At 38.4% G+C, this 13,823-nt stretch overlaps 1 protein-coding gene across 3 annotated transcripts; it reads left to right on the top strand.

Moving 5' to 3' along the window:
- The first annotated feature begins 1,557 nt into the window (after positions 1–1,557).
- Positions 1,558–11,169, top strand: LOC130567458 (E3 ubiquitin-protein ligase TRIM39-like). Of its 3 annotated transcripts, none has more exons than XM_057355559.1 (8): positions 1,558–1,603; positions 1,867–1,925; positions 5,042–5,559; positions 7,238–7,699; positions 8,275–8,368; positions 9,687–9,770; positions 10,281–10,313; positions 10,445–11,169. In XM_057355559.1, the coding sequence occupies exons 3-8, from the start codon at positions 5,044–5,046 to the stop codon at positions 10,978–10,980; spliced, it is 1,725 nt and encodes a 574-aa protein (XP_057211542.1). In that variant the 5' UTR covers positions 1,558–1,603; positions 1,867–1,925; positions 5,042–5,043; the 3' UTR covers positions 10,981–11,169. The 3 variants fall into 3 exon arrangements, with proteins under 3 accessions (XP_057211542.1, XP_057211543.1, XP_057211544.1); XM_057355560.1 differs by having other exon boundaries at positions 1,568–1,603; positions 1,867–1,939; XM_057355561.1 differs by having other exon boundaries at positions 1,598–1,603; positions 1,867–1,902.
- Positions 11,170–13,823: the final 2,654 nt, after the last annotated feature.

Raw genomic sequence — 13,823 nt, 5'->3', positions numbered from 1 at the left:
TGAGATCAGTAAAAACAATACAATTCGAACTTGTTTATGAATTTCTGTCCACTGCAGTTCCAAGTTTGCAAAGTTAACTGAAATAACACTGATTGCCAACAATTTTTGCTTCATGCTGATAATATAAAAATAGAATAAATTAAATAAATAAAAATACTGATATGCCTGAGGCCTTGAAATTAGCAACAGGTCTTGTTGTGTGGTAACTGTGGTATATAATTTACTCTGAACCATTTAATTATTAGAAAAATAATGAATGTCTGTGGCTGCATCATCTCAGGTGTGCATTATTTGTCATGTATTAATTTCACTGGATCGGAACTTTATTTATATCAGACTTTATTTAGTTAATATGCTTTTTAAAGTTCTGGGCCCGTATTCACAAAACATCTTAAGGCTAAAAGTAGCTCCTAACTTGTCGATTTAGGAGAAACTCTTAAAAATAATGGGCGTGTCTGTCCTAATTTTAGGACTCCTACATTTTTGTGCTAAGAGTATTTCACAAAGCGTTCTTTGTGCTAAAACTAGCTCCTCAACCTGTGAGACGTTAGGGGTGGTGAAGACGACTCCTAATCACTAAGACCAACTCACAACAATCCTAAAATGGCTGTAACACCGGCAGTCTACCTTGAAACCTAAACATTTTAGAAAGATTTCATGACAATGAGCTCAACCATAAAGACAACTAATATCTGCTAACTGTTTATGAGACAGGCAAAATGCTTACAATTAGCTGAACATATACTTTATATGTATGAACATATAGTTAATTTTCAAAAGATAAATCCTTTTTTAAAATAATTCAAAAATCATATAGTTTTTTGTGTTTTATTGTATTAGTTAGCTGTTAGCAGTTGTATTTAAGTTATTGTTACTTAATAAAAAATCATCAAAAACAAACGGTTTGATTGATATTAATTGGAATGCACAATAAAAACTAGAATTTTGAAAAAAATGGAGTTACCTGTTTTTGTAAATTAACTCTTCACTTGTTGAATTAATTAGTAACTTAGTTTATATTTTATCATCTTAATTTGAATACGGCAATAATTATATATTAAAATATATATTCAAATCAAAACATTTTTTATTTTAAGATCTTAATTTATATATGTCAGCATGAGACCTCATTCTATAATATTTCTGATTAAATGACTGACAGAGACCCATCCTCTATCAGCCAATCACTGTGGTCATAGTCAGTGAGCTTGCTGACATCATCCATAGCAACGAGGTCAACCCCGCCCATTTTCTTAGTTTAAGATTTCTTTCTGTTCCTTAGTAACGGTTGCTCTCAGCAAGGTTGTGAATAGGATTTTAAGTGGAAACTCTTTAACGAAAAACTTTTACTGCTGTTTAGGGGAGCTCTTAGTGTTAAGATGAAATGTTTTGTGAATACGGGCACAGGTACACAAGTTACTGTGTGTTTGTTTGCACTTCAAAATTCCAAAAATGGGGAGGGTCACTGCTGGGAGCTGACTAAAACATCTACTGTATTTAGCAAGTATGTGGAAATACCTGTAACATCATCACTGTAGCAACAACACAACAGAATATTTCCTCAGTCTTTGTAAGAGTGAACACATCTGATCTTCACTCACAGGTAAGAGACAGAAATATATCACAGATTCTCCTCAACAGGTTTATAATGTTGGTTAAGTAAACTAGAGGAACAGAAGCAGGTTAAAGGATGTCAAATTTTCAACTACCGTGGTTTGCTTTTTACACTTGAAATTATATCAGAAGTCTGTGTAAAAACAATGAAGATGTTTGGTAAATGGATGTGTTAATAATCACAGTCAAAATTCTATGTTATGTGGACTAAATTAAAATGGTGAATGACAATAACTATTTGTCTTGTTTTAGAAACAAAGATTTTTCAAAAGTCCAGAAGAACACAAGGTTTGTCTGCACCTTCACCGCAGGTAAATAACAACAGGTGAAACCGCAATAACTCAGATCTACAGATGGTACAATACTGTGTTTACAGCAGTAGAAATCATTCTAAACATGTCACTTCTATAATCACAAAATAAAAAGTGATCAGTTTAAAGATGGCAGAGCATTTGAGGATGTTCTTGGCAAACATACTTTTTTAATAGCCTGTTTCACCATTAAACTTTCCCAATTCTGGGTTACAAGTGTGGGATGTATGTATGATTTAATGACAGTTTTAAATGGTTACATCATGACAAATACTCACATTGCATGTTATTGTGTGTTTGTTTTTAGTGAACAACATTGTTTGCCCCTGAAAAACGTTTCTGTTAACCAATCAGGGCCCGTATTCATGAAAAATCTTAGTGCAAAGAGTTGCTCCTAGTGACAAATTCTAAGAAAATTCTTAGAAATGTGCGCGTTTCCCCTTAAAATGACAGAAAAGATCCTAGTCAATAATAAAGTAATTCATAAAGTATCTTAACCCTTAAAAGAGCTCTTAAGGTAAAAAAAGTTTAGGAGTTGCGAGGAGGACTTTTAAGAGACTTAAGAGTTTCTTTAACAGCAGAGAAAATAGACGAAACAGTGTTGCAGTGCATGACAGTTTCCATATAAAGGTTTATCTGATTTTTTTATTGTTTTTGTGTGTGTTCAACATAGGTTTATCTTGGTTTTCTTGTGCAGCTGCTTTGTTGCAATGCAAATTGTAAACGCCCTATAACATTAAATTACATTGAATTGAATGACAGTGAGTTAATAAGACACAACACATTAGATCGTGCAGGGTTCATGTTTGTGACCGATCCTATTAGAGTCATGCTAACATCTCCAAGACAGCGCTGCCATCAGAAATGGAAGAAATCACCACATTAACATATTTAGCAACTGGAGAAAAGAAGCTACGCAGCAGAGATGATTTGGTTCTGTCACAACCTTCTTTGGGGATCACACAAACAATTACAGCACTTACAGAAACTTGATGTGTCACTGTTCATTTTCTATCAAATAAGTTGACATTAACAGCATGGTAAATAAATATATATATATGTGCGTGAGTACGGTAAAACAGAAAAAAATTACATGTGCAATTTCAAACTAATGACCCTATACTTAAAAACGCTCTTTTTTCCTACTTGACCAACCAACCAATCACAGTCTTCAAAAGACATAGTAACAGGCTCAGCCCCACCTCCTCACTAAGATAAAAGTTTTTGTCTTTTCCTTGCTCAGAGTTGCTCTCAGATTGATCCTGAATCACTTTTAAGATAAAACTCATACGTAGAAGTTTTTAAGCTAAATTAAGAGCTTTCTTAGAGGATTCTTAGAAGCTTTAAGAATACGGGCCCTGGTTTATAGGTATGTGGCTAAACCTGTAACATTAGTGTAGAAATGAGAGAGCTTGATGAACATTAACATTGACATTGACCTGTTAAAGCAACACTAGAGAGTTTAGTCGACATTAAAATAATCTCTCTAAAATTATTTTAGTGGTAGGATAACTCTTAACTGGATGAATTTTACTGCCACTGCTACCTAAGCAGCCCTCTATCGGCTGAAATCACACTTGTAACTTTGGTGTGCGTGTAGGATCCCAAGCCCCGCCCATCACCTGCTTTACAGCATAAGTCACGTTTTACTCATAGCCTGGGTGAAGTTAGCCAACATCTAACAATAAGACGAAATGATCTAGTTCAACGCAAGTCTCCAAACCATCACCATGGCAGAGCCAGCAAAAAAAAAACAGAGGAAAAGAAAGAGAGTGATTGGACATGAGCACGAACACGAATCAATATCTGATGGGCTTACACTCGGTAGCACGAGCTGCAAGAGGCAACAGGTTGCAAAATGGATGGAGACCTAACGTTAGCGTTCCTGCTACTGGATTATATGTCTTCTTTTATAAGTCTTATATGTCAATTTTTTTCTTACTGTCCTGTACTTTTGCGCTTATTAGTTATTAGGCTGTGCTCAGGTTGTTTATTGGCGCACTAACATTACTGGTTCACAATTTATAACTGTAAGGTAGACTAGAGATAATGTAATGTTGCTGGGTCTCAATAGCTTACGTAGCATGATCGTGCCTCGTCATGAATTTAGTGTTATGCTTGTAAACGATGACTACCAAACTACAATAAATGTTTTATGGTCAAAAGTTGCTGATTCCTTAGTTCATGCACATAGACTAATGTTATCGGTATCTATAGTTACTATGCTAGGCACTATTCCCATAGCGAGTTGAGTGTAAGTTAGTGATTGCACCTATTACACAATGCCTGGTCTCAAGTTTGTTTCCGAAAATATAACTACAGAAAATGATTTGCGTTGGTTACTAAACACATTTACGTCTGTGCGTGTGTTTTTGGTGACTGCAAATGTGTTATGTAGGTAACGTTAGCACGATAGCTGCTATGTAGCTAGCACGCTATGTGCTAATGGCTAACAACCAGCTGCTACCTCAGAATCTAGTTTGAGCTATTAGTATAGCCCAGTAGTATACCCCACGGGAGCCAAAAGAGTGCTTTAGTACATGCACAGTTTATGAAGTGATATGATGTAACAGCGGTTTCTGCTTAGTCAACAAATTCACATGTATTGGGCTGCCCACAGGGAAGCTCATACAGCGACAGTATTTACGACACCTGATAACAGACAATTGCGCTTATCAACTACATGGGGAACCATACACCAAAGTTCTCTAATGTTGCTTTAAAGTACTAAACTTTAATAGGAGATGATGGGCTGTACACAATCATATGTTACACCTGTGCTTCAGGTGACCTGAGTACCAGCTCAAGGTCTTGTTCCGGTCCTGTTCCCTTCTTTTAGCCTGTACTTTCTGTCATAAATCTATACCGTCCTCTCAAAAATAAATAGCATGACAGCCCACTATAAACAACATACATGCATATTACAAAACAAAACTACTGAACCTCAGTCATTGTAGAAGTGTAGTGAACACAGCTGGTAAGTGAAAGAAATATAACACAGACTGTCCTCAACAGATTTATAATGTTAGTGCACGGGTTAAATAAATCTTACATATTATATGTCCAAACATTTGACTGCCATGCAGTATAGGTGATCATATTTACATCATTTTCAGGGATGTTCTCTAGAGATCTAATGTGTTCAATCTGTCTGGAAGTGTTCAGTGATCCAGTCAGCACTCCATGTGGACACAACTTCTGTAAGATCTGTCTCAGTACATACTGGAACAACAGTCAAGACTGCAGATGTCCAAACTGTAAAGAAACATTCAAGCAGAGACCTGATCTCAAGATTAATACAACACTCAGAGATGTTGTGGATGAACATAAGAAGAAATGTCATGAAGAACAAGCTGAAGTTGTGTGTGACATCTGTAGTGAAGGAAAGCTGAAGGCTGTGAAGTCGTGTCTGGTGTGTCAGAGCTCTTACTGTGAAACTCACCTGGAGCCTCATTTGAGAGTGTCAGGATTACAGAAACACAAACTGATTGATCCTGTGAAGAATCTGCAGGATTATATATGTCAGAAACATGACAGACCTCTGGAGCTCTTCTGTAGAGATGATCACACATCAGTGTGTCTGTCCTGCGCTGATGGAGATCACAAGAACCACAACACTGTTCCTATAACAGAGGTCAGTATGCTGTATTAAGAGTTCACTCCGTAGATCTCTGTTGGTCTTCTCTTTACCACAACAGTGTCAAGTGCTAAAATGTTTTTTTTATATTAGTCTTCTTTAAAGATTACTGACTGAAAAATACTCCCTCATGTCTAATAGATCATGTTTGTCATGGCTCTGCTTCCTTAGTCATGTTTTTCTTGGTCCTGTAGCAGAGCCATGACAAAGTCTTTGGTTATGTGTGGAGAGAAACATATTATTGTCCGTTTGACAATAATATACATTCTCTCCAGTGTCTTGTCATTGGTCCCATTCCTCTCGTTTCCTCGTTATCTTTCCCTGAGTGTTTAATGTCTCACACCTGCCCCATGTCGTTATCCCTCGTTTGTCTTTCCTATAAATACCCTCTTGTTTCTTTGTCTTGTGCTCGTGTATTATGTATGTGTTCATGCTGTTGCCCGTGTTCCCGTGTTCCTGTGTCCTGTGAGAACTGTGAGACTTGTGTTTTTGCTTTAGTTTTATCCTGCCTTGTTTAAGTTTAAGACGTTGTGTCGAGTTCCTTAAGTTTAGTTATTTGTCTTGTTTTCATTTTGCCCCCTCGTGGGAAGTCTTTTGTTTTCTGTTTGTTCCTTAGTTTAGTTCTTGATTTATACCCCCTCGTGGGTTTTTGTTTTGTCTCGTTATTTCTATTAAAGTCATTTGTTAACCCCTTCACTGCCTGCCTGCATTTGGGTTCTTCTGCCAATCCGTGACAGAATCCACGAGCCCTAAATACGAACCCAGTAGGCAGCATGAACACTGGACGGTCCCACCTAGCTCGCCGCCTCTGCGGACTTCGCCAGGGAAGCGAGAGTGTGGACGAGTATGTGGAGAGGTTCCTGGATGTCGCCGAGAATGGCGTCTTTGGGGAGGAGGAGCTGGCGGTGCTGTTCAACTCCGGTCTCAGGAACCCACTCTCAAGGGCGGAGATGAGGGCGTTGAGGCCGTTGGACTGCGACGCCGTGTGGCTCTCCGCCGCAGAGCGGTCGGAGTCCATGGTCTCAACAAGTGCCCGCTACCCATCTCCGTTGGTCACGATCCCTGAGGGTGGTTCCTTGCAGATCGGGGTTGTGGGCATCGGCACGCCATCCCCCTCACTCTCGGCAGCCTCTCCACCGTCCACCAGCCTCGTGGGCAAGCGGGGGAGGCGAGCGTCCTGGGGATCCACCTCCGAGGAGTCCCAGCCAGAGCCGGCCGTGCCTTACACCTCCTTCCATAACCCGACCACCAGCCGGGTGGCTAGGCGTAAGAAGAAGAGGCAACGGCGGGCAGCGTGGTCTCCTTCCCGGCCGGTGCAGCCGGCATCCAGTCCGGTGCAGCCGGCGTCCAGTCCGGTGCAGCCGGCGTCCAGTCCGGTGATCCAGCCGGCGTCCAGTCCGGTGCAGCCGGCGTCCAGTCCGGTGCAGCCGGCGTCCAGTCTTGTGTCCAGTCTTGTGTCTAGTCTTGTGTCCAGGCCTGTGTCCAGTAATGTGTCGTAAGAAGTTTGTTTCTGTTTGTTCCTTAGTTTAGTTCTTGATTTATACCCCCTCGTGGGTTTTTGTTTTGTCTCGTTATTTCTATTAAAGTCATTTGTTAACCCCTTCACTGCCTGCCTGCATTTGGGTTCTTCTGCCAATCCGTGACAATGTTTTAATTTGCTTTGTAATGGTGTCAGTCTGAGCTGCAGGAGATGATGGAGGAGAAGCAGAAAGCAGCAGAGACACACGATGAATATGTCATTAAATATCTGGAGCAGGAGATCACTGAAATGAAGAGAAACATTAAGCTGCAGATGATAGCTGAGAAGCAGAGAGCAGCAGAAACACGAGATAAATGTCTTATTAATGATCTGAAAAAGGAAATCACTGAGATACAATGGAGAAACAATGAGTTGGAGATGGTGAAACAGAAGCAGATCACAGCAGAGAATGTCATTAAAGTTCGAGATCAGGAGATCACTGAGCTGAAGAAGAGAAACACTGAGCTGGTGATGGTGAAACAGAAGCAGATCATAGCAGAGAGACAATATGAAAATACCATCAGATATCAAGATCAGGAGATCACTGAGCTGAAGAAGAGAGATGCTGAGCAGCAGCAGCAGATCTCAGACACTGAAGATAATCTCCTCCTCTTACAGGTCAGTGAATCTCTCTGATCACTCATCATCATGCAGTCTCTTTCATATCTGAGGAGACTTCATTGAGTTATATTAATATGTACATTGACATTTTTATAAACAAATATATATATATATAATGTACATATTTAACTGTTAGAGCACATCAAATCAAAATGTCATGATCTGAAAAAATTAACAGATATCTGGTTTTGTATAAATGAGATTTGTGACTCGGACAGCGGCCAGAGATTCACTGTTTCCAGTAATGCTCTTCCTAAAATGAGATGTTATAATTAACCCAAAGGTCAAGTTCGACCTTCGACCTGGGTTGTTTCAACCAAAAATGTTTAGTTCTTTTAACCCACTGTTTGGTCAAAACCATTTGCTGGGTTATTTTTTACCCAAAAGTCGGGTTTGACCCTTTTAAAAATAACCCAGCAGCATTTTTATAGTGGAGAGATCTACCAGAGAGAGCTGTTTTTTGAATGAAAATGTTATTTTGGTTAACCTCAGGACAGTCTGTTAATTAAGATATTTGCTGAAATGCTACACAAGAAACATGTGACATCACCGGTGTATTTTCTTTTCATCAGGAATACTTGAGTCATCAGCAAAGGTCTTCATCTGAGGATTTGTGCTCAAGGATTGTAGGAATGGTCCTGTTAGTGTCGTTTATTATTGCATCTGGTACGTAAAGATAATACAGTTTAATGTTCTACCAAATAAAAAAGACAAAAAAAAAGACATTAGAAACGCATTAGAACACATTATAATTAAAGATTTTGTCCACACTGGATGCGCCATGCGCGACAAACCCATTAGGAACAAGCAGGTTGTCATTTCGCATCGTGCCTGTCAGTTCTGGTGTAGGTGTAACACAATAAAACACAATAGAAACGTGATAACATGATAAAAAACTATGCTTTTTGAAAATGTTTAAAAACGTAGTTATCTCATTTTGGAACCAAACTCTTCATTTATTTAAATACTGAATCATTATTGTAAATGTCCCCCTGGACCATAAAACCAGTCTTAAAGCTGGATCATACAAGACCTTTGCTCAGATTTTGCTCAGATTTTCAGTCTGGAGTTGTTGCAGAAAGTCTGGGCCAGTCTGCAGATTTTATTCCGTATTGTGATGCCCAGTAAATGTTGAAAAAGTCTGCAAGTGTTTGATATCAATTTTTTTAATCTGATGAGATTTTAAAAGTCTTGTAGTGCGGTCCAGCCTTTAAGTAGCAGCCTTTTAAGAATTTGTTGTAATTGCCAACAATACATTGTATCGGTCGGAATTGTCGATTTTTTTCTTTTATGGCAAAAATTATTAGGAAGTAAAGATCATGTTCCATAAAGATATTTTGTAAATTTTCTACCGTAAATATATAACAACTTTATTTTGTGAGAGGAGGCAGCAAAAGTGCAAACAAAAATAGCCAGAAATACCCATACAAACTTCGCTCGCTGCTGTCCGCTCTTAGAGAATTACCCACTCAAGTTTGGTATCATGTAAAGCTTAGAATTTCAGCTTTCAGGTTTATCTATTCGCCACAACGTCATTACAGCGTTAAGCCAATAGAGAGTGTTAATACAAACCTGTTTCTTCTTAGCAACAGCCTGCTACAGCGCCTCTGATGGACAACTTTAAAGGCGAATGTTTTGATTTTTGTTGCACCCTCAGATTCCAGTGTTTTAAATAGTGATATCTCAGCCAAATATTGTATTGTATCCGAACACCATACATCAATGGAAATTTAATCAGCTTTCAGATGATATATTAATGCTATACATTTTATAAATTAACCCTTATGACTGGTTTTGTGGTCCAGAGTCACAATACAAAAAAATAAGGCAACTGTTCACATACAGTAAGATCCATGTTGAGATTTCAGATTTTTGATGTTATTTTGGTTCATCTCAGGACAGTCTGTTAATTGTTAAGATTATTGCTGAAATGCTACACAAGATTCATATGAGATAACCTCTGTCTTTTTCTTGGAAACATTAGTTAGACTTGAATTGCTACAAAAAGAATTCACTGAGCTGCAGATGAGAAACGATGACCTGGAGACAGACATGCTACGCTGCAAAGGTTAGTAAAGATAATTTAGGTATAATAATAATAAGGTTAGTCAAATAATCTGTACAGAGTTTAATTTGAATTCAATGAAAACTTTATTTTAAAACATATGTGGAATTTCCAATAGTTTTTATTGTAAAGACCCCTTTATGGTAAATGTTCTTATAGGTTTTATATGATGACAGATACATTGTATTTTGGATGTTTCCTTTTGCTCTAATAGTCTTTATTCCAGAAGTAAAATATGAGACTTTATAGAGATGATTCAAGATAGCAGACACATCAGTATACGAATAACATAATTACAATAAAGGAGAAATGAAAATAAAGAAATCAAATCAGCAAATAAATAAAGAAGGATGTTTGTTTAACATTTGAAAGACACGCACACACACGCACGCACGCACGCACGCACACACACACACACGCCAAGTTTGTTTACCATTGATTATTAAGATGAGTGCGCACACAAAACACAAATTACAAGATGTGCTGATGTTTTGTTGTTGTTTGTCTGTACAGAATTGAGGTTGAAGTGGATGCAGCAGTATGCAGGTACAGTGTGTCATCTGCTCTCTTCACTCATATACTACAATACTTTACATTTATATACTGACACATTATTCATTAAACATCACAAACATCATCATCATCAGTTGTGATTGATATTCTCTGATCTCTCTCAGTGGATGTGACTCTGGATCCTGACACAGCTCATCCTGAACTCATCCTGTCTGATGATGAGAAACAAGTGAGACATGGAGGCATTAGACATAAACTCCCAGACAACCCAAAGAGGTTTGATGGATATCCAATTGTTCTGGGAAAGGAGGGATTCTCATCAGGGAGATTTTATTATGAGGTTCAGGTGAAGGGAAAGACTCAATGGATTTTAGGAGTGGTCAGAGAATCTATTAACAGGAAGGAATTCATAACACTAACACCAGTGAAGGGATTCTGGGCTGTGATTATGATAATCGAGAACTACTATTTAGCTCTTGGTGATCCCCCTGTCTCTCTGTCTCTGAGTGTAAAGCCACTGAAGGTGGGTGTGTTTGTGGATTATGAGGAGGGTTTGGTCTCCTTCTATGATGTGGACAACAGATCTCATATCTACTCTTTCACTGATCAATCCTTCACTGAGAAACTCTATCCATATTTTTGTCCTGGTCTGAATGATAAAGGTAAAAACCCATTGATCATCACACCTGTCATAAAATAAACAATTGCTTTTCATAATTAAAAATAAAAAATGAAGCCTGTCTTTTTTGGATGACAATAAAATGTATTTTACACTTGCAGCTGTTATTCAGTTTTTTTATGTGCAGTAAATGGGTAGTCGACACATGACAGTTCTTTAATCAGTTGTCAGTCATCAAGATTTTACATTAAAATGTATATGAATGCATAAGTGTTTTCTTTCAATAAATCAATTAACATTTCAAACATTTGAGGGCATCTTTGTCATTTTATAACCAATAGCCTATGCTGTGATATACTGTAGGCCAACTGATAACATCACTGATATCAACTTGAAATATACTGCACTTATTGTTCAGTTTCAATGTGTTGTTGTTGAAGCTGTCCATCTAAGAGCCGTGTGGCCTTTTTAATTAGCATTCAGGGCAATGTTACTGATCTCAAACTGTATCAAATTCACTTACCTGACATGCTTTAAAAACTTTAAAGCTTTTTTTTAAGGTAAGGTTGACATTTGTATTGAATTGCCCACATGACCTATTTATTTTCCCAGCTGAAAACGATTAGCTTCAGATACCATCATGGTAGTTTATTGCTATGGTATGGTCCCAAAACATAATATTACCATTATTATAGTATGATATGAAAAGTCACTGCTAGACTACATATCCCACAATGCTACGCGGTCAACTGTGAGGATAATCATCACTGTAGCAATGATAGAAACTCTTCAAACAACAGAATATTTCTTCAGTGGTTGTAAGAGTGAACACAGCTGATCTTCACTCACAGGTAAGTGACAGAAATATAACACAGACTGTCCTTAACAGATTTAAAATGTTAGTGTTCTGCTTAAGTAAATTATATGTCAAACTAGAGAAGCAGGTAAAAGGATGTCAAATTTTGGTTTGATTTTTACACTTGAAATGGTATCAGAAATCGGTATAAGAAAACAATGAAGATGTTCAGTAAATAGTTGCCCCAGTCCAGTTCGATCACAGTCAAAATGCAATTTTATGTGGGCTAAACTAAAATTGTGAATAACAATAAATTTGTCTTCTGTTTTAGAAACAACGAAAAGTCCAGAAAAGCACAACTACTGTAGGTTTGTCTGCACCTTCACTGCAGGTGAATAACAACATGTGAAACGGCATTAACTCAGATGGTACAATACTGTAAGTTTTAATGCGGTAGAAATCATTCTAAACATGTCACTTCTACAATCACAATATAAAAAGCTAAGTGATCAGTTTACAGACAGCGAGAATTTAGTAAGTAATGTAAGAAGAGAATGTAAGTATACAGTATATACATATGTATATTAAAAATAACTATATACAGTATATATTAAATTTGATGACACAGTTTTAAACATTGTTGCAAAAAAGATAACCACATTGTATGTCATTGTCATTGTTTGTTTTCTTGTGGTGAATATAAAACAGGGTCAGTGAACGTCTCGGTTACATCTGTAACCTTTGTTCCCTCATTGTGTCGAGACAGAATGGGGTTTGAACTTGAGAACTTATCATCTCTGAGTTGACTTTTAAAAGGCCAATGAAATTGGCCAATGGCATGAGCATGCCAATCTCCGCTCCGTACATACGGGTATAAAAGGAAGATGGCGTGCCCCATTCATTCAGCTTTTGTGCTGTGGAACCTGGGAGATATCCCCCCGTCGCTGCGAACGGCGAAGTGTTGTGGCATGAAGGACACTTTGTTCCCTCCATCAGGGAACAAAGGTTACAGACGTAACTGAGACGTTCCCTTTCTGTCGGTCTCTCGACGTTGTGTCGAGACAGAATGGGGTCCCTATATGACACTATGACTCTAGCGGAGCGACACTAACAGGCGTAAGCGTGTCACCAGTGAGCGCTAATGCGAATCGTGACCTTCCAGTGGGAAAGGTAAGATATCAGGACTAACAAAGTCTGAGGGATCTTACCATCGGCCGTACGGGCGGAGGCCTTCAAGCTGCCCCCTTGACAGTATTCCTGCACGCTTGGTTAAAGATATCTTTGACACTGTTGGGTCAAGTGTTGTACATCTCTTAGCTCAGGGTGTGTACCAGCTGCTTTTAAACATGTCATTGTGCAACCACTTCTGAAAAAGAACAACTTGATTCTTCAATTTTGTCTAATTTTAGACCTATATCTAAGCTCCCTTTTCTATCGAAAGTCTTTGAAAGAGTTGTTTTTAATCAACTTCAATCATTTTTAGATGAATTTAGTATTTATGAAAAATTTCAGTCTGGTTTTGAGCCCCGTCACAGTACAGAAACTGCCTTTTTGAGAGTTTCGAATGATCTTCCTTTAACTGTTGACTCTGGTAACTCTGCTGACATAGAAACACGAGGGCCTTAAAATGGGAGACTAATGAGGGGAAATAACACTGGGCAGGTGGGGGACATGAAACAGTAACGGGAAGCTAACAGGGAGATTACACGGGGCAGGTGAGGAGAATGAAACACTAATGGGACGAGAATAGCGAGAACAAGGGGGCGGGGCTAAGAGACGTGACCGGAGGACACGTGGCGCAAAGTCAAAACAAAGGCCACGTGTCTCCACATAACGTAACAAACACAAAGGCGTGGTACTGCCACAACCCTGTTTGTTAAATGAACACAAAATCTAATAAATATTTTAAATGGACGTCCTACAGACCAAGATCGCTTTAGAGAATCTCTCCAGTTTTGTGTGGGCTAAAGCAGAACTGTTTATTCACAATTACCATTTGTCATTTAGACACAGCGAGAAATTTCCAAGAAACCCAGAAAACCAGTGCGTCTTCACCTTCACAGCAGGTAAATAACAACAAAAGCAGTAACTCACATCTACACATGTATTGTGCAGTAGAAATCAATCG

This window comes from Triplophysa rosa, linkage group LG16, assembly GCF_024868665.1.
Source record: "Triplophysa rosa linkage group LG16, Trosa_1v2, whole genome shotgun sequence".
NCBI classification, from domain to species: domain Eukaryota; kingdom Metazoa; phylum Chordata; class Actinopteri; order Cypriniformes; family Nemacheilidae; genus Triplophysa; species Triplophysa rosa.
Note: the sequence above shows the minus strand (reverse complement) of the source record. Positions and strands in the feature narration are given on the sequence as shown.

Excerpts from the sequence above, each read along its gene's own strand:
- LOC130567458 (XM_057355559.1), top strand. The coding sequence starts at position 5,044 with ATGTTCTCTAGAGATCTAATGTGTTCAATCTGTCTGGAAGTGTTCAGT. Across the intron at positions 7,700-8,274 it reads ATAATCTCCTCCTCTTACAG|GAATACTTGAGTCATCAGCA; the intron begins GTCAGTGAATCT and ends TCTTTTCATCAG. Across the intron at positions 9,771-10,280 it reads AGACATGCTACGCTGCAAAG|AATTGAGGTTGAAGTGGATG; the intron begins GTTAGTAAAGAT and ends TTGTCTGTACAG.